Source organism: Doryrhamphus excisus, chromosome 13 (assembly GCF_030265055.1).
Source record: "Doryrhamphus excisus isolate RoL2022-K1 chromosome 13, RoL_Dexc_1.0, whole genome shotgun sequence".
NCBI classification, from domain to species: domain Eukaryota; kingdom Metazoa; phylum Chordata; class Actinopteri; order Syngnathiformes; family Syngnathidae; genus Doryrhamphus; species Doryrhamphus excisus.
The window spans coordinates 5,035,973-5,056,221 of NC_080478.1; the positions used below are offsets into that span (position 1 = coordinate 5,035,973).

The following is a 20,249-nucleotide window of genomic DNA, read 5'->3' on the forward strand; positions in this document are numbered from 1 at the left end:
GTGTGTTTGCACAGACCACGGCATCCCCACGTCAGTGGACTTCAACGGCTGTGACCCCGCCCACATGGTGGCGTCATTTGACAGTGGTGATGTGGTGGTGTATGACTTGGAGACTTCCCAGCATGCATTGGTGCTGAAGGGGCAGAGTGAAGGAAGTAAGGATACACACACACACACACACACACATAACAATCTTGTAGTTAAAGATTGCGTCACACCCTCCTACCTCCTTGCCCCGCCCCCTCGCCAGCCAACGCCGGCTGTAATCATATCTACAAGGTGGTCAGCCACCCCACCCTGCCTGTCACCATCACGGCCCACGAAGACCGCCACATCAAGTTCTTTGACAACAAGTCAGGTTGGTTTGTCTCCACCCCCCCCCCCTCCAAAAACACCATTTTGTGTATTTTTGAGTTGTGTGTTCATCGTTTGTGTGCGCACACGCACGCACGCACGCAGGCAAGGTCATCCACGCCATGGTGGCTCACCTGGATGCAGTAACCAGTCTGGCTGTGGATCCCAACGGAATCTACCTGATGTCCGGAAGTAAGTGTGTGCGCGTCACTTTAAAAGTGGGCGTGGCCCGGGCCGCTCTCTCACAACCTTGCGTCTTCCAGGTCACGATTGTTCGCTGCGTCTGTGGAACCTGGACTCCAAGACGTGCGTGCAGGAGATCACGGCGCACCGCAAGAAGAGCGAGGAGGCCATCTACGATGTGACCTTTCACCCCTCCAAGGCGTACATCGCCTCGGCCGGCGCCGACGCCCTCGCCAGGGTCTACGTGTAGCACACGAGCGACGCAAACGTCCTGAGCAACATGGCCTCGCACACACACACACACACGCCGCCTGGAGACAGCTGACCTGTGACATCATCAGTCTACATGACACTAAAGTCCCGCCTCCTCCCGCGTGTCACCGTTCATCCCACCAATCAGCTGTTTGTCTTCGGAACGTCCCGACGCTTCCATGTTGGACTTCCTTAGCGGCCGGCGGTCCTCAGGTTGTCACAATGTCATCACGAACAATAAAGTTGTTTCTTGACGGCGCCAGCAAATGGACCTTCACGTCCACGTTTATGTTCATTTGCTTGCATGGACGAAACCACCTTTGACCTCCACGACCTGAGCTCGCCATGAACTCAAACACGGATGGCGGCCAACCAAAGCATTTTTTTTTTTTTTTATAAACATATATATATATACGCCGCCAACAACGGGACTCAGGACTGCAGTCACGTGGTCATGTGATCACCTCAGCAGTAGCTGAGCCAATCAGAAAACATCTCGGCGCCCACCCAGCGACTTCCTGTTCAGGAGAACTGTGGAGTACAAAGAAAAGTAAAAAAAAAAAAAAAAGGGGAGGAGCTACAGAGGTGCGGAGCCTCACCTGCCAGTTAAACGTCAATCAGCGATTATTTTATTTATTGTGTTTTTACAACGGAGGCTGCGGCCTGACACGCCCCTCTCCCGTTGACATAGTCGACAGGGGGGAGGAGCCATGCTGCTCGTGGCCACCATTTTTTTTTTTTAAGTCCTTCTAAGAAAGTTAAGAGAAAACAATCAGGGGCCTCCTGGAGCGACGCCACCTTCTGATTGGCTTGTTTCCTTTCACTTTTTGTTTTCAACTCAAGGGATTGGCGTGGCAAGCAGCTGACGTTTACGACTTAACGTGTTACTACTACTTCCTGTTGGTGTCCTGCATGATTACCACAATAAAAGTATTTTTTCTAGTCTTCCAACTAATGTTTATTCTTTCGATTGACAGGAAGTGGCTGTCTCTGCAGCGTCTCTTCCTGTCACGGCGTCACAGCAAGCTTTCGGTGGTGTGGACAACCTCGATGACAGTGTGGCGTTTGGCGCCGAGGGCGGGGTTTGCCGTGGTCGGCACAGCCCTCACGGTGAGCAGGGTGTGGCTTCCGTCGAGCGTGCTGCCGCTGAGCTTGATGGCGTCCAGGTGACGCCGCACCAGATGTCTCAGGTTCCGGTTGTCGCGCCTCAGCTCTTCGTGATGCTTGGCCAGAGCGTCTCGCCGCAGCAGAGCGCCACTGAGACGGCGAGTCAAGCGACGCACCTCAGGAAACGTCTGTGGACATGAACATCGGTTAATGAGGTCACTGTGACGTCGTGATGGAATTCATCTGAACCATTGCTGTTAGCTCCGCCCCTTCTGCCCTCAGGTCCTCGCCAACGCCGCCTTGTGATGATGAAGAGGAAGCGCATTCCAGCTTGCAACACATGGCGGCAGCGTGTAGAACCTTCTCGCCCTGCGGAATAAACACGTTCAAGACCGTGTAACCACGGTGATGAAACTCCGCCCACCTTGCCGATCACCGACTGCAGTTTCTTGTCAGCGGCGGAACATTGGAGGGCGAGGTCGGCAAGCTGTTTCCTCGCCGCCTGGCGAGCTCGAGTCAGATGATCCCGAAGCTCGCGAGTCTTTTCATTCAACTCGACCTTCGCGACAGTCACGTCATTTACCTCGGACGCCATCGCCGTCTCGAATGAGCTGAGCTTTGACCTCAAGCTGATGACCGCACCCTGAGAGGAAACAAGATGGCGACTCGGTCATGTGACCGCAATATCAACAGACATGAGGCATCACGTGAAGAGGAACGAAGAGGAACGAGTAGTGACCTGCAGCTGCCGCACTCGCTTCACGTCCATGTTGGTCACATGAACAAGACGCTGGGTGCTGGACATCAGACGCTCCGCCGTTTGAGCCACTTCCTGTCTTTGACGCCTTTTCTCGGCCAGCTTTTCCATGTCCGCGCCGCGCAGCGCCACCACCTGGTGGGAGGACATGCAGCAGGCGAGCTAGCAGGTGAGCTAGCTGACCACAAGGTTAAACTCGTGTACGCGTCGGACTCTACTCTGTCCTGTTGAGCACTCTGATGGGCCGCCATGCTGTCGCAGTACACCTGATGCACGTCACGCATCACGTCCTCGTGACGCCGCTCCAGCGAGAACACCGTGTCCTCCAGGCAGGCCTGACGCTGCGCCGCCTGCGCCATCATGTCGCTCCTGCCAGTCAAAAGACAAAGATGCAGGTCAAGACCTTCCTGGGAGTTCTCCAGTGACCTCAGCGGCGTGGTTGGGGGAGGGGCTTTGGGGGGCGGGGCTTATAACAGCTGACCTCTCAGCCACGAAGCCGTCACTGATGTGTTGCAGGGTTTGCTCCCAGCGGCGCCGCACGAACTTCAAGCGCTCGTCCTGCAGTGCCCGCATGCGCTCCACATGCTGCAGGTGACGGCGCCGCACCTGAGCCGACTGACGCTCCGCCTCCTGCAGGTCACATGTCAAGCTCTGGGAACAAACAGGAAGCGACAAGGCGTCAGCGTCGCTTTTGTCTCGCACCGGCCGGCAGAGCTCCTATGTCACCTTAATGACATCATCGAGGCCGTCCAGCTGTCGCTCAAATGTCTGATGCAAGATGGCGATGTCACGGCGTAGCTCAGCTGATCTGGCATGGCTGAGGACGGCTCGCCATCCTTGATTGATCTTCACAAGATTGACGGCCGAGTTCTTCTCCTCCCTCAGAACTTTGTCCTGCACCGCAGAGACACGCCCATTTCAGCTGTCACTAAGTGACGTCATCATCATGATAATGTAACGTCAGACATTGACAAATGACGTCATGGGAATGCTGAAGTGACCTTCAGAAAGAGCGTCAGAAGCTCCTCCCTCTTTCTGCCGGTTTCCTGCTGGTCCTTCACTTGCCGACGTCGCTGAAGAAGCTGCTCCTCCTCCTCCTCCTCGTCCTCCTCCAAAGTCCTGCCTCCTTTCTTCATCTTCCTTGGCATCTTCACCATCCAGCAAAGCTAGCAGTGCGCATGCGCGCTTGATTATAGGTACTCGCAGATGTTTTGATTGACAGCCAAGGTGCTGTTATCCCGCCCTCTTTCTGCTTCTTCCACAATTAGCAATTAGCATGAGTGCTAATTGCCGTAAGCGAGGTTAGTGAACTTACCTTGGCTTCGAAGGCGTCGTGCACGCGCTTGTCCGGATAACGTATGCAAAGTTTGCGTGGCGTTTCCATGGAGACGGCCACTGAGCACTTCCGCCTTCTCGTGCCGCCTTTATTGTCGATTCTACCACAATAGTTTTAGGGTTTTTTTTTTTTTTTTTTACACAAAAATAGTACGTTTATTTAAAATATATTTCGCTAAATAATTGTGATAAAGTTGATTTTTTTTACACACTCGGTACCTATTTAGTTGTTTTCACGAGACAATGACAAACATTTGCATTTCGTTCGGTGTTTATTTTATAAATGTATAATTAAAGTTAGAGTTTAGAAATAATGACGGAGGTCGTCATTGTCTCATGAAAATAAATAATTATGTACTTAATCTTTTGGCACTTAATCGTTATTCGTTAATCATTTCTAATCCCTTACAGTGTTATTTTGTTATAAAAATTATAGCACAAACTTTATAAATCACCCAAACGTCATTCTGCACATAATAGTATCAACTCATGAATACATTCATCGAGTTTCAAAGTAACTACAAAGATACTTCCGTTGCTTTCAGTGTCCTTTAATGACGTCATAATCTTACTTTCATCATCAGTGGTTTCCCCTGGCAACCATTGGCGGGTAACGTGGGATGGCAGCACCGCCAACCAACCGCTGCTGTGAGTGACTGTTGAGCTCCGCCTACTGATTCATTCGGCGTGGTGCGTTCACGGGAAGGTGAAGGAAATCAGGTCACATCGGTTCGTACCATACATGACTATGTAAAGTACTGAAATATATGTCTGTTTGCTCCATATACATGCACGTGTTTCTATATGTACTGTATGTGCACATAAATATGTGTGTATATGTATATATTATACGTAAAACTCAGCTCGGTGGTGAAAACTAAAAACGTATTGCAAATATTTAAAAGTAAAGAGTGACATTTGGACTGCCGGCGTCGTCGAGGCGCCGCTGCTTTAGTGCAAAGAAACGTTTCTCGTCATCTCACGCCAATTAACGGAACACGACACTAGCACACAGACATTTCCGAGCTTTGTTGCGGCCCGTGAAGTAAACGAAAACTTGGTCAACAAGCCTGCGGTGATCCGGGACAGTTGGTTCGTGTCGCGGATTGTCCTCTACAGAGGCATTCACTCACCCGGGACGAGATCAACCGGCAACCGAACCGTCGCTGTACTATTGAGCCAGAACAGGTGCGTCCTGTACCGGAGGTTCCGTTGGGTTTGGACTGGGTCACACTTGAAAAGAGGCGGCACAATGAGTTGGTCTCCACGCGGCCGCCTCGTTCACGCGTCTTAACAAAAGACACCCGCGCGCTCCCGAGGCCTTTCGAGACATTTTGAAAGTCCGGTTCCGGTCCCGGTACTACTTTAGTGTGTTGTTGTGTGAAGTCGTGTGTCTTTATCGTCTCGTTGTCTTCCGCAAGCGGCCGCCGAGATGCCGCTCCTACACAGGAAGGCTTTCATCCGCCAGGAACCTCCGGCCGACCTGAGCCCCGACGAGGAGGTCTTCCTCTGCCGTATCACACACGAAGTCTTTCGCAGCTACGAGTAAGTCTGACCCGGGGTGGGGTGGGGGGGGGTTACCTGCCGTGACGTCACTCGACTTATTAACTCTCGCACCAGACCACAACAGCTAGTTTATTCAAAGTGAAACTTGACGTTGACGTGTTTTTGTTTGGGCGGCAGGTGAGAGCTTAGCTAAGTTAGCTAGCTACTTTAAGTGTCACTTGTTAGCCGCCAGCAGGCCAAACCAACTTCATTCATTCATTCTGTCAAATCTTCATCTTCTCTTACTTTTGAGCTGCTAAACATTCAAATGTGGGGACTTTAGAGTATATTATGAGAAGTATGTTGTATTAAAAGTCTACCTGCCCTCCTCCCGCAGTGAGTTCTTCGAGAGGACCATCCTGTGTAACAGTCTGGTGTGGAGCTGCGCTCTGACCGGGCGAGCAGGTCTCACCTACTTGGAGGCGCAGGAGAGTGAGCGTCGGGCCAAGCAGAGCCTCCGGAACTTTCCGTCCGTGTTGGTGGCCCCGCTGTTGCACCTGGCGGCGCTGAGCCACCGCGGCCGACTGAGCGAGCTCTGTGAGGACGTCCACGCTTTTGTCAAAGAGCGCTTCTTTGCCGGAGAGAGGGTGGATGTCAGCGGACGCAACGGAACCAGGTAGCGTGGGCGGATGATTCTTGTCCTGGGGTCACCAAGCCTTTTCCAGTGGGGGTCGGGTTCATACAAATGAATGGGGATACATTTTATATACGTTATTTTGGATTTTAACAAAACATTGTTCAAACTAGGGCCGTCAAAAATAGCACGCTAACGACGATAACTCTATCTTACGAATTATTTCATTAGTAAAAACATTCATTCATTCATTTTCTACCGCTTATCCTCACAAGGGTCGCGGGGGTGCTGGAGCCTATCCCAGCTGTCTCCGGGCGAGAGGCGGGGTACACCCTGGACTGGTGGCCAGCCAATCACAGGGCACAGGGCTATTTAAATATTAAATAAATATTATGGGAAAAAAGTCAAAATATTAGAAAAAGAACATGTAGTATGAAGATTCATTCATTCATTTTCTACCGCTTATCCTCACAAGGGTCATGGGGGTGCTGGAGCCTATCCCAGCTGTCTTGGGGCGAGAGGCGGGGTACACCCTGGACTGGTGGCCAGCCAATCACAGGGCACAGGGCTATTTAAATATTAAATACATATTATGGGAAAAAAGTCAAAATATTAGAAGAAGAACATGTAGTATGAAGATTCATTCATTCATTTTCTACCGCTTATCCTCACAAGGGTCATGGGGGTGCTGGAACCTATCCCAGCTGTCTTGGGGCGAGAGGCGGGGTCCACCCTGGACTGGTGGCCAGCCAATCACAGGGCACAGGGCTCTTTAAATATTAAAGAAATATTATGGGAACAAAGTCCAAATATCAGAAGAAGAACATGTAGTATGAAGATTCATTCATTCATTTTCTACTGCTTATCCTCACAAGGGTCATGGGGGTGCTGGAGCCTATCCCAGCTGTCTTCAGGCAAGAGGGGGGGTCCACCCTGGACTGGTGGCCAGCCAATCAGAGGGCACAGGGCTCTTTAAATATTAAAGAAATATTATGGGAAATATTATGGGAACAAAGTCCAAATATTAGAAGAAGAACATGTAGTATGAAGATTCATTCATTCATTTTCTACCCCTTTGCCTCAGCAGGGTCACGGGGGGGGGTTGCTGTCTTCGGGCGAGAGGCGGGGTATACCCTGGACTGGTGGCCAGCCAATCACAGGGCACATATAGACAAACAACCATTCACACTCACATTCATACCTATGGACAATTTGGAGTGGCTAATTAACCTAGCATGTTTTTGGAATGTGGGAGGAAACCGGAGTACCCGGAGAAAACCCACGCATGCACGGGGAGAACATGCAAACTCCACACAGAGATGGCCGAGGGTGGAATTGAACCCGGGTCTCCTAGCTGTGAGGTCTGTGTGCTAACCACTCGACTGCCGTGCAGCTCTATTTAAAACATTTCATTAAAAAAAAAAACAATAGGCCTGAAATGGCCCCCATGCCACACATTGGAAACCCCTGGTCTAGCAATGATGTGGAACATGCTTAAAACACGTGTGTGTGTGTGTGTGTGTGTGTGTGTGTCAGGCGGTTGTGTGAGATCCTTCGGGTCTTGCCTCCACATTCCAGCGCCAACGGCGCGTCCACCAACAACGGTCACGGCGCGTCCGCGGACGGCGTGGCCATCGTCATCAGCGACAGCGACGAAGAGGGCCACGCCTTCCAGAGTCCCGCCTCACAGGTCAAGAGGTCAGCAGGTGAAAGGTCGCAGAAGACGCCTCTCAGCCCTTCGGTGTTTAAATATGAGGTCAGGACGACGACAGACGGACATGCCAAGCCGTTCGTCGTCAGAGCCAATCAGATCAGGTGACACGCACGCTTAGGAGGAAGAAGCGGTGTGGGGGGCGGAGCTTGATGTGGCGTTGTGTTCAGTCGTAGGAAGAACGTGGCGTCCCGAGAGAGACTGAAGCTGCTCTTCAAGCAGCACTGCGAACCCGCCAACGGAACCATCAGGCTGAAGGTGAGAGAGCCCCTCCCCCCCTCATCGTTACGAGGCCGCGTCTCATCTGATGTCACTTCCTGTGTGGCAGGCGTCCAGCGTGAGCAAGTACCGGCTCTCCGAACACAACTTTTCCCACTTTTTTCCCGATGAGCCCCCACAATTCCCTTTCAGTTCTGGTGTCAAAGCAGAGGGGCGGGGCTCACCTGCACAGGTGAGATGGACGCTCCTGCTGACCTTTGACCTTGGGTGCCGTGACGTGAATGTGGTGTTGATATTGTGCAGGCTAGCACTTCGCTGATGAAGCTGGACAAGGAGAAGCTGAAGGAGGAGCAGAGGAGGAGGTTTGAGGAGGAGAAGCAGAGAAGAAGAGAGGAGAAGGAGCGCAGGAAGCAGGAGAAGGATCTGGTGAGTCCTCATTTAGTCAAATCCACCAGATAGAGTCCAGAAGGTTCTAGACTTTTCAGGGTCTTTGCAGGAACGAGAGAAGTTAAAGGAGGAGAAGAAGAAGTATGCAGAGCGACTGAAGCTGTGGAACAAACCCAGGGAGGACATGGAGTGTGACGACCTTAAGGTCTGTGAATGCACCACGAGACCCCGACCCCAAACACCGCCCCCTCACAAACCAGCACTGGACCTTCTGTGTCTGCTTGAACTTCTCCCACAGGAGCTACCCACTCCGGTTCCTGTGAGGACTCGTCTCCCAGCCCAGCTGTTTGGAGAAGCGTTGATGGTTCTGGAGTTCCTGCGGTCCTTTGGGGAGGACTTTGGCCTGAAGGATGAATTTCCGGATGGAGTCTCTCTTGGTCAGAACCGGTTCTTCGCCTCCTGTGTGTCCAGTACTGGACTTAACTGGACCGCTTTTGTTTGTGCTGCAGAGGTTCTAGAGGAGGCCTTGGTGGGTTCTGATCCAGAAGGTCCTCTCTGTGAGTTGCTTTTCTTCTTCATCACAGCCATCTTCCAGGCTCTGGATGAGGAGCAAGAGGAGGTGACTAAAGATGAAGGTAACGCACACAGTTGACACGTGATCTTCAGGACCAGGATGTTTATTTAATATGTGCGTGGACATCTAGTAGACCTACCAGAAGCTCCAGACGATGACTTGGACCGCTCCGACTTGGCTGTGAGCGCTGCGTCGTCATCGGCCGCGGCGTGGCCTTCGCTTCATCTGGGCTGTAGCCTCCAGGAAGTGGACCTGAACAGCTGCACTCTGTCTGAGATTTTACGTCTGCACATCCTGGCGTCCGGCGCCGACTGTAACAACGCCAACGCCAAGTTCCGCTACCAGAAACAAGGCGGATTCACGTTGACGGACGACCCGTGTGTGGAGCTGTGTTTGGCACAGCCGGCGCTCATGAGGAGGCTGGCGTGCTTGGCCGTCTATGACCTGATGCCAGGTCAGCCATTGTAGCTCGTTGGCGTCCTGCTCAGCGCCTGCATGCATTTAATGTGTGTGTGTGTGTGTGTGTGTGCAGGTGAGAAGCTGGTTATCTTGCAGGCGTTGGTGGGCAAGCTGCTGTCCCTGGCGTCCAGCAGAGACCTGATGGAGGAATGCGTGGAACAGCAGCGTGCCGCCAGGCAGGAACTGCGAGAGATCCGGGCGGAGCAGCACCGGCGAGAGCGGGAAGAGGCGGCACACAGGTACACACACGCTCATTAGCTAACATGACCTGAGGCTGATGAACGTGCGCCCTCCCCCAGGGTCCGTCTCCGTAAAGAGGAGCGTCTGCGCGAGCAGGAGCAACGTCTGAAGCTCAAGGAGCAGGAAGTGCGGGATGAAACCAAAGGTAAGCAGAGCATTCCTGACAGGAAATGACGTCACGTCAAACACCAGCATTGATTTTTGGACCTCCTCTTCCTGCAGCTGGGGGCAGAGGATCTCTGACGGCTTCTGACCACAAAGCCCCGCCATGTCCTCCTGCCAGCCTGACGGCAGAGGAGCAGGAGGAGGAGCAGGAGAAGGTGAGTTAGCTTCAGGTCAAAGTCGTACAAAAGCTAAGCTGTGCCTCAAATGGAGGATACACTCGTGGTTCAAGCATTGCGCAATCACTCTATTAATTAAAATGAATAAATAATCACTGGTGCATGGTTGAAGAATCTATTTAAAAAATCTAAATTATTACAAATTATTCTAAATTATATTATTAAATTATTCTAAATTATTATTATTATTTAATAATCACTCTCAATTAAAATGAATAAATTATCACTGGTGCATGGTTGAAGAATCTATTTAAAAAAATCAAAATTATTACAAATTATTCTAAATTATATTAAATTATGTTATTATTAAATTATTCATTATTATTATTATTTAATAATCACTCTCAATTAAAATGAATAAATTATCACTGGTGCATGGTTGAAGAATCTATTTAAAAAATCAAAATTATTACAAATTATTCTAAATTATATTATTTAATTATGTTATTAAATTATTCTAAATTATTATTATTATTATTATTTAATAATCACTCTCAATTAAAATGAATAAATTATCACTGGTGCATAGTTGAAGAATCTTTTAAAAATGTATTAAATTATTACAAATTATTCAAAATTATTAAATTATTCTAAATTATATTTTTAAATTATTCTAAATTATTATTATTTAATAATCACTATTAATTAAAATGAAAAAATTATCACTGGTGCATAGTTGAAGAATCTTTTAAAAATCTTAAATTATTCTAAATTATTACAAATTATTCTAAATTATATTATTAAATTATTCTAAATTATTACCAATTATTCTAAATTATATCATTATTAAATTATTCTAAATTATATTATTATAAATCATTATTATTATTTAATAATCACTCTAATAATTAAAATGAATAAATTATAACTGGTGCATAGTTGAAGAATCTTTTAAAAATCTATTAAATTATTCTAAATTATATTATTCTAAATTATATTAAATTATTCTAAATTATATTATTCTAAATTATATTATTAAATTATTCTAAATTATATTATGAATGATATTATTAAATTATTATAATTGTAATCTAAAAAAATTGTATGTATCGCTAAATGAATACAAATATAAGATAAAAGTTTTCTGTGTGTGCGGCCCTTTAAGAAGCTGGGCCTGGTAAAGGTGACCTGTGTGACGTCAGGATAGAGTTGATGGTTAGCTGAGTGCTAGCAGTAGGAGTCTTGCTAACGGTGCGGCACGTTACCATATGATACGATTCGTGATATATGGGTCACAATAAAGATAATATCTCAATACAGTAATAGAGTGGAACCAAAAAAATAAATGTAATCATTTTCTATAGTGTTGCATTCTGCATCTGAATGGGAAAAATAAACTTTTCTCTTACTCGGCAGTTCTCTCTCTGAGTGCTGGGACAAACGAGGTCGCCCAACCCTGCATTCATTTAGCACCTAAAAAAGGCACTGATATAAGCCGCTTACTGTTTATATAGGCACCAGTGCCAATATATACTCTGTTTTGGTACACAGACTTAACTACACACACACACACACACACCCCCCTCCCTCCTGCAGGTACGACAGCTCCAAGAGCGTATCCAAAAGGCGGCGTCACGCACAAGCTTGCTGCCGCTCGGCAGAGACCGTTTGTACCGCCGCTACTGGCTCCTTCCGTCAGCCTCGGCGCTCTTTGTGGAGGAGGACAGTTTTGGCCTGACGGAGGACATGCTGCAGCCCCGCCCAAAACACACCCAAGACCCCACCACCACCACCATAGAGGACGGGGAGCACAGCCTGGAGGAACCTGCAGAAGGAAGGTCGGGAAGGTCGATATTTGCTTGTGGTTCTGGTTGTGGTCCGGATTGACCCAAATGATCCTCATCCCTGCAGTGTCGGCTCGAGCCCCGCACCCCAGTCCACCTGCGGGCCTCCAGTGAGCCGACCAAGCCAGTGGTTCTTCTACAGCTCGGTGGAGGAATTGGACCAAGTTATAGACGCACTTAACCCGCGAGGACATCGTGAGAGTGGCCTAAAGGAGGCGCTGTTGCAGGAGCGAGAACGTCTGCAGGAGTTGCTGCAGACGTGCGAGCGCAGCAAGTACACGTGTGCAGGTGAGTACAGCGAACGCCTCGCATCGCCCCGCCCCGCCCACCGTGACGCCCCCAAACATTCTTATCCTCGTTGTCCAGATGATCCGGAGTCCTCGCGATCCGTACCGGAATGCACTGCTGCAGCCGAGACCCTCATGGAAGCGAGACTGCGAGACCTGCTCCTGGACATGGAGGACCGCATCCACCAGGGAAGTCTGGGATCTCTCAAGGTACCGATAAGTTCCGCATAAGTACTCGTGATTGTGATGTGGCGTCCTACTGACGTGGCGCCGAAACACTTCCAGGTAATGGACAGACACGTGTGGCGCTCCGCGTTGGAGACGGGAAACTACGAGTTGCATTGTACAGACGAAGGGACGGACACACGGGTGGACGACATGGAGGTGGACCCCGTACCCCTGAAGCCCCGAGACAGGTATGAAACTCAATGGAAAAACATGTGCCAAGACATAAACACGTCCACTTCCTGTCTTTTCCAGGCTTCCGTCAGAAGGTACCGCAGTCCATCGCCTGGCTCGGGCGCTGGCCCACGTGGAGCGCGGCATCGAGAGACGCTTCCTCAAAGCTCCGCTAGGTGAGTCCAGTTTAAACACCCTTAAGCCCCGCCCTCTACGACATGTTTTGATGAATGTAGCTCCTCCCACTGCAGGCGAGGAAGACTCCAAGAAAGAACAGAAGACTAAGAAGAGCAAGAAGAAAGATGAGGACCAGGCCAGTGACGGTAGGGATGATCACATGACATATGCTCCGCCTTTTTTCGTAATTTATGACTTTCACGCTTGTGTGTCTCAGACGGCAGCGACAGCATCCGCCTGGTGAAGTCGGTGTTGGAGCGATGGAGGGAATCTCTGCTGTCCTCCTCCAGTTTGTCTCAGGTACTTTTTTTTTTAATCCGTAGACCAGCAGAGTCCGCTTCTGATTGGTTCATTTGAATTCTGCATGTCCACGCCCCCGCCCCCCCCCCCCCCAGGTGTTTGTGCATTTGTCCAGCCTAGAGAGAAGTGTCCTGTGGTCCCGCTCCGTCCTCAATGCTCGCTGCCGGCTTTGCAGACGGAAAGGCGACGCGGACAACATGCTGTTATGCGACGCCTGTGGCAGGGGACACCACACCCACTGTCTCAGGCCCCGCCTCCAGGTGACGCGGTGGAATCTCACAAGCCAATTACAGCACAGCTTCTTTAACGCAATCTTTTTTTTGTCGCAGTCTGTTCCGGAAGGAGACTGGTTCTGTCCAGATTGTCAGCCCAAAATGAGATCCGGATCCGTTTCTTCTCGTCAGAATTCGTCTCTCAAGCGTGAAGAGGAAGAACAGTCTGAGGATGAGCCCGAAGAGGAAGAGTCGGATAACGAGGAAGTTGTGAAGTGAGTGATGACATCATTCTACCGCTTATCCTCACAAGGGTCACGGGGGTGCTGGAGCCTATCCCAGCTGTCTTCAGGCAAGAGGCGGGGTCCACCCTGGACTGGTGGCCAGCCAATCACAGGGCACAGGGCTCTTTAAATATTAAAGAAATATTATGGGAAATATTATGGGAACAAAGTCCAAATATTAGAAGAAGAACATGTAGTATGAAGATTCATTCATTCATTTTCTACCGCTTTTCCTCACGAGGGTCGCGGGGGGTGCTGGAGCCTATCCCAGCTGTCTTCGGGCGTAAGGCGGGGTACACCCTGGACTGGTGGCCAGCCAATCACAGGGCACATATAGACAAACAACCATTCACACTCACATTCATACCTATGGACAATGGCTAATTAACCTAGCATGTTTTTGGAATGTGGGAGGAAACCGGAGTACCCGGAGAAAACCCACGCATGCACGGGGAGAACATGCAAACTCCACACAGAGATGGCCGAGGGTGGGATTGAACCCTGGTCTCCTAGCTGTGAGGTCTGCGCGCTAACCCCTAGACCACCGGTGATGACATCATGCTAGCTGATAATGCAAGATAAGATAACGCAATTGTTTCTCTGCAGCACCAGGAAGAGTCAGGCCACGCCCCCTAAAGCCAGGAGCCACCAGGCCACGCCCAAAAATAAGAAAAAGTCCTCATCCTCCAAGTCGGTATCAGTAAGATGGATCCAGCAGCCATCACTGTGTCCTGATTCTAAAGACGCGCTTTCGATTGCAGGGCGTCGGGTAAAAAGGCCACGCCCCTTCCTTCCAAAGCCAGCATGGTGACGTCCGGCGGCAAAAAAACGACCCCAGGTGAGGTTTCTTCACAGTTTAATGCACATGACATGAGCGCTAACGCTCCTTGACTCCTCCCACAGACACAGCGCCACGTGCCCAACCCTGCAAGCCCGTCCTCCCTTCCACTTCCTCCTCTACTTCCTCCCCCTCGTCGTCCAGACGCCGCTCTTCCGGTAGGAACCACGGCGTCCACGAGTTGTCGGCGTGCGAGCTGCTGATCGTGGAGCTCGTCCGCCACGAGGACAGCTGGCCCTTCATGAAGCTGGTGTCCCGCACACAGGTGAGCGCTAGTTAGCTTAGCATTACGCCGCTACTTCCTGTCTCCCGTTTACCACAGGTGCCAGACTACTATGACATCATCAGCAAGCCCATGGCACTCAGCACCATCAGAGAGAAGGTCAACAATTGCCAGTACCTCAGCGCAGGTCTGTAGACCGCCCAGGTCCTTCTAGAACAGGGGTGGGCAAACTACGGCCCGGGGGCCACATCCGGCCCGCCAAGTGTTTGAATACGGCCCGCCCAATCTTTCCTGGTCTGTTGTTTACAAAGTGCTCCTGAAAAAAGGGACACAAGCACATAATAATAATAATAATTATTATTATTAGATTATAATTATTATTAGAACTATTATGATTATTATAATTATTATATTAATGCAAATTATTATATTCATTATATATAATATTATTGTTATATTTGCATATTTTACATAATAATAATATAATAATTATTATTTTAATTTTATTGTAATTATTATAATATTTTATTATTTTTAAAATATGTAAATATAAATATAAAATAATAAATAATAATAGCAGATTGCATGACAATTTTACAGATACAATAATACTAGGTGGACTGTTACGTGTAAAATATATAGTCTGCCCCCCCCCCCCTGTTACGTGTAAAATATATAGTCTGCCCCCCCCCCCCCCCCCCCTGTAAATTTTGTCATATCAATGCGGCCCGCGAGTCAAAAAGTTTGCCCACCCCTGGTCTAGAACCAGGATAATGCTAATGTTCTGGTTGGTCCACTTGGTCAGTTTGAACCTGGTTTTGAACCTGGTTGTCGTGCGTGCAGGTGACTTCATGGCGGACGTGGACTTGATGTTCTCCAACTGTCTGCAGTACAACGCTCGTCACACTAACGAGGCCAAAGCCGGGATTCGCCTCCAGCAGTTCTTCTACTCGGAACTCTGCAGACTGGGTCTGTCGGAGCACGGCACCGCCCCGCCCGCCAAGCGATCTCGCCACTGAGGACGCACGCCCTTTTTGACCCCCCCCCACACCACCGTCCTCTCTTATTACGAGTACGAGGTGACTTGTTGGCCCCCTACCCTGATGTTCAGAGGGCATAGTTTAATTTCAGGTAAATAGAATAATCCCACTAAACTACTGACTTGAACTCTGACCTGCTGCGGCGGCGGGGACTTCCTGTGGGCGACTTCCTGTGGCGTTGAAAAGTTCTCAGGGACACCGTTTGCGTTCAAAGAGGGTTCTTGCTGCCTACCAAAATAAAACATTCCCCTTGTTTAGCTTTTTTTTTTTTTTTAAATCAGTCACTTCATTTCATGATGTGGCCACGCCCCCCCGAGGCCCGCTAACCAGCAGCATTCCTACAAAATAAGAGTTAAGTTATTAGTTGCTATCTTAGCATGTTGCTCACTTTAATGTCATGAAAGGTGTTGATGATGATGATGATGATGATGATGATGATGACGTGGTGAGAATGCAGCTTATTGTTGAATGTCCCCTGACCCTATTTATTTATGACTGTTAGATGTCCAGCCCGCGTCTTACATTTGAAAATAAAAGCTGAAAATAACTTTTGACTTGATGTTTTTTTTGTTTTATACTCATTTTAATATTTGATTTGAATAGTACTGGTACTTGAAGTACAATACTAGTACATTTGCAGGCTTATTGAGTAAACGAAAACGGTAAAATCAGTGAAAGCAAATATTGTGTGCCTTTATTTTGAAATTGCTTAAATTGAAACGTTTTATTTCAATGTAAAATGTTTTACATTTACTGATTGACATCTCATGAAGCCCCGCCCCTCGCTCATGTCCCCTCATGCACCCCCTCAACCCACAGACCCCCACCCACCCAACCTCAATCCCCTTACCCCCCCCCCCCCCTTTCTCCTCCTGTGCGGCCACATTGGTTTTACCTTCCCCCCCTCACCAAAGCCTTGGGACGGCGGAGCTTGGCCGACAAAGTCCGGGACAGAATGGTAAGAAGCGGGTTTCGACGGTCCTCCAGGCCCGCTGTGCGCCGAGCGGTACTGGTGTGTGTAATCACGGAGGCTTTGGGGGTTCCGGTGGACCGTTAGAAGGTGTGCGGTCAGCGTGATGTTAGCCAGCATGGCCGTCGCTGCACTTGATCGGCGCCGGCTCCTCTGCTCGCTTACTCGCTTCGACACCGCCGTGAACCGGAACCGGCACCGCGGTACCGGCTTCCCTTTACGCCCGTTCACGCCGAAGAGTTTTTTAATGGTCCTCATTGGCTCGGACCGTGCGAGGCCTCAGGCCGTATGGCCCCGGGGCGGCCATCTTAGCCCACAGCCAGGCCAGCACGGCCTGACCATCCGCAGTGACCCGGGTTGGTTTCAGGAGAATTCTTAGCTCGGCCAGCCATTAACACCTGCAGTCGGGATCAGATACTAGTCTGTAGTCTGGTACTAGTCTTACAAGGGGTTAGCAACCTTTTGTAACAAAAGAGCCAAGAAACTAATTTGACCACTAAATTGAAGGTAATGCTACATATTTTATTTTTCTGTTTTTCTGTTCTAGCGGAGTGAAAAGCCACACTTTTTTTTGCCATGGGACAATTAGCCATATTTCTCATCCCTTCTTCATTGATTTCAGGTCAACAGTCACAATAAAAGTGTAAAGTTGTACCACATTGATTAGTTCCTTACCATAAATTAAGCTAACAAGGGAAATTAGTACAAGAAATACAAGAAAACACCGCCCCCTACTTTTTGGTGGAGAATTGCAAGTCGCACGATAACTACAGAGAACCATAAACCAGTTGGAGCTCCGTACCCTGGAACTTGGTGCTAGACCACCGGTCAAGTGTTTGTCGGTTAGACCTGGTCCGTCCATGCACCCGTTCCTGGTTCAACCTGGTCTATGGTCTAATCCTCATAGTCTTGCGCAACTCTATAACACTAAATAACAGTATAATGATAGTAATACAAAGAGACAATTTAATGAATGTTTTCACCGTTTTCGCTTTTAAACTAACCGTGCGGCGCGATTGATTTGTAGGTTTGACCTGGTCCGTCCATGCACCCGTTCCTGGTTCAACCTAGTCTATGGTCTAATCCTCATAAAGTCTTGCGCAACTCTATAACACTATATAACAATATAACGATGGTAATACAAAGAGACAATTTAATGTAGAACGTTTTCACCGTTTTCGCTTTTAAACTAACCGTACGGCGCGATTGACCTCACGTAGCATGTTAGCACCTAGGCTAATGCTAACACACCTGTCCTGGCTGATCCGTTATGTAACACGATTACATAGTGTTGCTTTAAACTGAACCACTTTGAAAACCGGCGCAGGCGTCTGTCGCCGCAACATCAAACCGCGTCGTGTTTGATTGGCAGGCATCGGGCGTGACCGTAAACGATGAGGTCATCAGGGTGTTCAACGACATGAAGGTGAGGAAGTCTTCCACGCAAGACGAGGTGAAGAAGAGGAAGAAGGCGGTGCTGTTCCGTCTGAGCGACGACAGGAAGAAGATCATCGTGGAGGAGGGAAAGCAGATCCTGGTGGGTGACATCGGCGAGACGGTGGACGACCCCTACGCCTGTTTTGTCAAGCTCCTTCCCCTCGACGACTGCAGATACGGCTTATATGACGCCACCTACGAGACCAAGGAGTCCAAGAAGGAGGACCTGGTCTTCATCTTCTGGTGCGTTGAGATGTCCCGTCATGCTATGCTAGCATGCGTGGTCCGGTCATGTCATCAACAGGAAGTACTGTGTTGTGCGCAGGGCTCCGGAGGGCGCTCCCCTCAAGAGTAAGATGATCTACGCCAGCTCCAAAGACGCCATCAAGAAGAAGTTTACAGGTGAGGTGAGCAGACGACGACGAGGAGGAGCCTGTGAGTGATGACATCATGTCTTCTCAGGAATCAAACACGAGTGGCAGGTGAACGGGCTGGATGATATCCAGGACCGCAGCACGCTGGCCGAGAAGCTGGGCGGGAACGTGGTGGTGTCACTGGAGGGAAAGCCGCTGTGATGTCATCAGCCCGCAGAACGTCGCCGAGGCGATGGCCGTGCCATCCGGACCCCCGAGCCCACTTGAATGCCGCCGCTTGCTGTGTGTGTCCGTTTCCCGAAGGACTTAGCGTTTTTTTTTTTTCTCCCCCGTGCCCCCCCCAAAATGAAGGAGATCTCATTAACTTGAAATATGCAAACCCCTCCCACTTTGTTGCCACATGACTTGTTGTTTCATGGCGGTCACACTTTTGCCAAACATCACGAGGCTTTTGACGTGACTTTTATTTATTTTTCCCGTTGGCGGCTCCGCCGTGCTTCCACGTCGTCAACGCTCGCTCCTCGCCGCCTTACGTTCGCTCGCAATGTACACGTACTTACACCGCACCTTTTATTTTGGAAACACTATACAGGAAGCAGATTTGACCTCCCTCCCGCTGAGAGACGCCTTAAAAGTGGAACCTTGTTTGTCAGATTACAGGAAGCCACTGCAATAAAAGCATGTGGCCCCGTCTCGTGCCTCATCTCTGCCTCGTCCAATCGCAAGCGGACCTTCCCACGTGGTCGCTGCAACGCACGGTGACGGCTCGCCCATCTCCATCTTCTTCTGTCGTTAAGACTGAACCACTTTGACCATAGTTGAATGTCTTATAACCGCTTCTGATGGTTGTTAAACCTCTTTAGATCCTCTTTAGAACCGCGCGAAATCCAATATGATGGAACAAATTGGCATCGGTTAAACATGTTTAGACCCACTTTGGACCCTAATGAGGTTCTGCTCCAACCTCACCCCAACAGCTGAGTCAAGATTTGCCGTCTGAGCTGAGTCACTTCCTGTGAGCCGCGCATTCTTGACCTTAGATGGTGCAGGCGCAATAGGAACCAGAAGTAAAGGGTTGCTGGTTTCGGGGGGGGGGCGTGTTAGCTGGGCCCGAGAATGTGATCCTGCTTCTATTTGTGTCGTCCCTCATCACACCCCTGTCAACAGCCGCCGTGACGGCCAGAATGGACCGGAGCAGAATACACGACACATGGTGAAGGATTGACGCCTTTTAAATTGAGTGGAGAAATAACATTTGGAATTAAATCATAGGTTGCTTTTCATTTGGCAATCAACATTATCAGCATCACTGAAGTTAACATAGCTTTGTTGGGGTTAGCATAGTGTTATGCAAATTAGCATCGCATCATTCAGAATTTGGGGTAAAAGTATAAAATGTCAGCTGGTAGTCCAAATTAAATCATAAGTTGCTTTGAATTTGGCGATGAACATTATACAGGTTAGCGTAAGCATCATTGAGGTTAGCATAGTGTCATTAAGGTTACCATAGTGTTATGCAAATTAGCATCGCATCATTCACAGTTTGGGGTAAAAGTATAAAATGTCAGCTGGTAGTCCAAATTAAATCATAAGTTGCTTTGAATTTGGCAATGAACATTATACAAGTTAGCGTAGCATCACTGAGGTTAACATAGCTTTGTTGGGGTTAGCATAGTGTCATTAAGATTAGCATAGTGTTATGCCAATTAGCATCCCATCATTCAGAATTTGGGGTAAAAGTATAAAATGTCAGCTGGTAGTCCAAATTAAATCATAAGTTGCTTTGAATTTGGCAATGAACATTATACAGGTTAGCATAGCTTTGTTGGGGTTAGCATAGTGTCATGCAAATTAGCATCGCATCATTCGGATAGAAACGGGTAAAA

The 20,249-nt window shown here is 49.0% G+C and overlaps 4 protein-coding genes across 5 annotated transcripts in view; 3 read left to right on the forward strand and 1 right to left on the reverse strand.

Annotated features, from left to right (window-relative positions):
* LOC131140004 (striatin-3-like) overlaps positions 1-1,740 on the forward strand; it is a 5,748-nt gene extending 4,008 nt beyond the window's left edge. The window contains exons 13-16 of the mRNA XM_058090027.1: positions 15-155; positions 251-358; positions 460-546; positions 618-1,740. Coding sequence (XP_057946010.1) covers positions 15-155; positions 251-358; positions 460-546; positions 618-787 — 506 coding nt within the window. The 3' untranslated portion in view covers positions 788-1,740. The remainder of the gene's footprint in view (positions 1-14; positions 156-250; positions 359-459; positions 547-617) is intronic.
* On the reverse strand, positions 1,298-5,516 carry LOC131140005 (dynein regulatory complex subunit 2-like). Of its 2 annotated transcripts, XM_058090028.1 has the most exons (10): positions 5,122-5,516; positions 3,969-4,089; positions 3,655-3,819; positions 3,380-3,547; positions 3,135-3,304; positions 2,872-3,022; positions 2,636-2,788; positions 2,321-2,539; positions 2,146-2,265; positions 1,298-2,084 (listed from the first exon to the last, which is right to left on the reverse strand). In XM_058090028.1, the coding sequence occupies exons 2-10, from the start codon at positions 4,035-4,037 to the stop codon at positions 1,806-1,808; spliced, it is 1,494 nt and encodes a 497-aa protein (XP_057946011.1). In that variant the 5' UTR covers positions 4,038-4,089; positions 5,122-5,516; the 3' UTR covers positions 1,298-1,805. The 2 variants fall into 2 exon arrangements, with proteins under 2 accessions (XP_057946011.1, XP_057946012.1); XM_058090029.1 differs by lacking the exon at positions 3,969-4,089.
* On the forward strand, positions 4,772-16,116 carry LOC131140002 (bromodomain adjacent to zinc finger domain protein 1A-like). The gene is given in 27 exon segments (XM_058090026.1): positions 4,772-5,176; positions 5,410-5,533; positions 5,871-6,149; positions 7,644-7,922; positions 7,989-8,076; positions 8,147-8,269; positions 8,341-8,463; positions 8,534-8,629; positions 8,723-8,861; positions 8,934-9,059; positions 9,129-9,452; positions 9,531-9,696; positions 9,757-9,842; positions 9,920-10,017; positions 11,575-11,816; positions 11,890-12,319; positions 12,395-12,579; positions 12,581-12,684; positions 12,760-12,831; positions 12,903-12,985; positions 13,081-13,245; positions 13,315-13,472; positions 14,088-14,171; positions 14,243-14,319; positions 14,385-14,584; positions 14,642-14,729; positions 15,386-16,116. Coding segments are annotated over 26 exon segments (4,104 nt in total). The 5' UTR covers positions 4,772-5,176; positions 5,410-5,420; the 3' UTR covers positions 15,562-16,116.
* A 326-nt stretch (positions 16,117-16,442) lies between these two features.
* LOC131140562 (cofilin-2) lies at positions 16,443-19,054 on the forward strand. Its single transcript, XM_058091101.1, has 4 exons — positions 16,443-16,540; positions 17,925-18,232; positions 18,315-18,391; positions 18,452-19,054. Exons 1-4 carry the CDS (start codon positions 16,538-16,540, stop codon positions 18,562-18,564), a joined length of 501 nt encoding a protein of 166 aa, XP_057947084.1. The 5' UTR covers positions 16,443-16,537; the 3' UTR covers positions 18,565-19,054.
* Positions 19,055-20,249: the final 1,195 nt, after the last annotated feature.

Bases quoted from the DNA above. Each gene is read 5' to 3' on its own strand.
- LOC131140005 (XM_058090028.1), bottom strand. From the start codon at position 4,037: ATGGAAACGCCACGCAAACTTTGCATACGTTATCCGGACAAGCGCGTG. The intron at 2,540-2,635 runs GTCACTACTCGT...GTTTCCTCTCAG, and splicing joins AGCGAGTGCGGCAGCTGCAG to GGTGCGGTCATCAGCTTGAG. The intron at 2,266-2,320 runs GTGGGCGGAGTT...TTTATTCCGCAG, and splicing joins TGCAGTCGGTGATCGGCAAG to GGCGAGAAGGTTCTACACGC.
- LOC131140562 (XM_058091101.1), top strand. The intron at 18,233-18,314 runs GTGCGTTGAGAT...TGTTGTGCGCAG, and splicing joins GACCTGGTCTTCATCTTCTG to GGCTCCGGAGGGCGCTCCCC. The intron at 18,392-18,451 runs GTGAGGTGAGCA...ATGTCTTCTCAG, and splicing joins CATCAAGAAGAAGTTTACAG to GAATCAAACACGAGTGGCAG.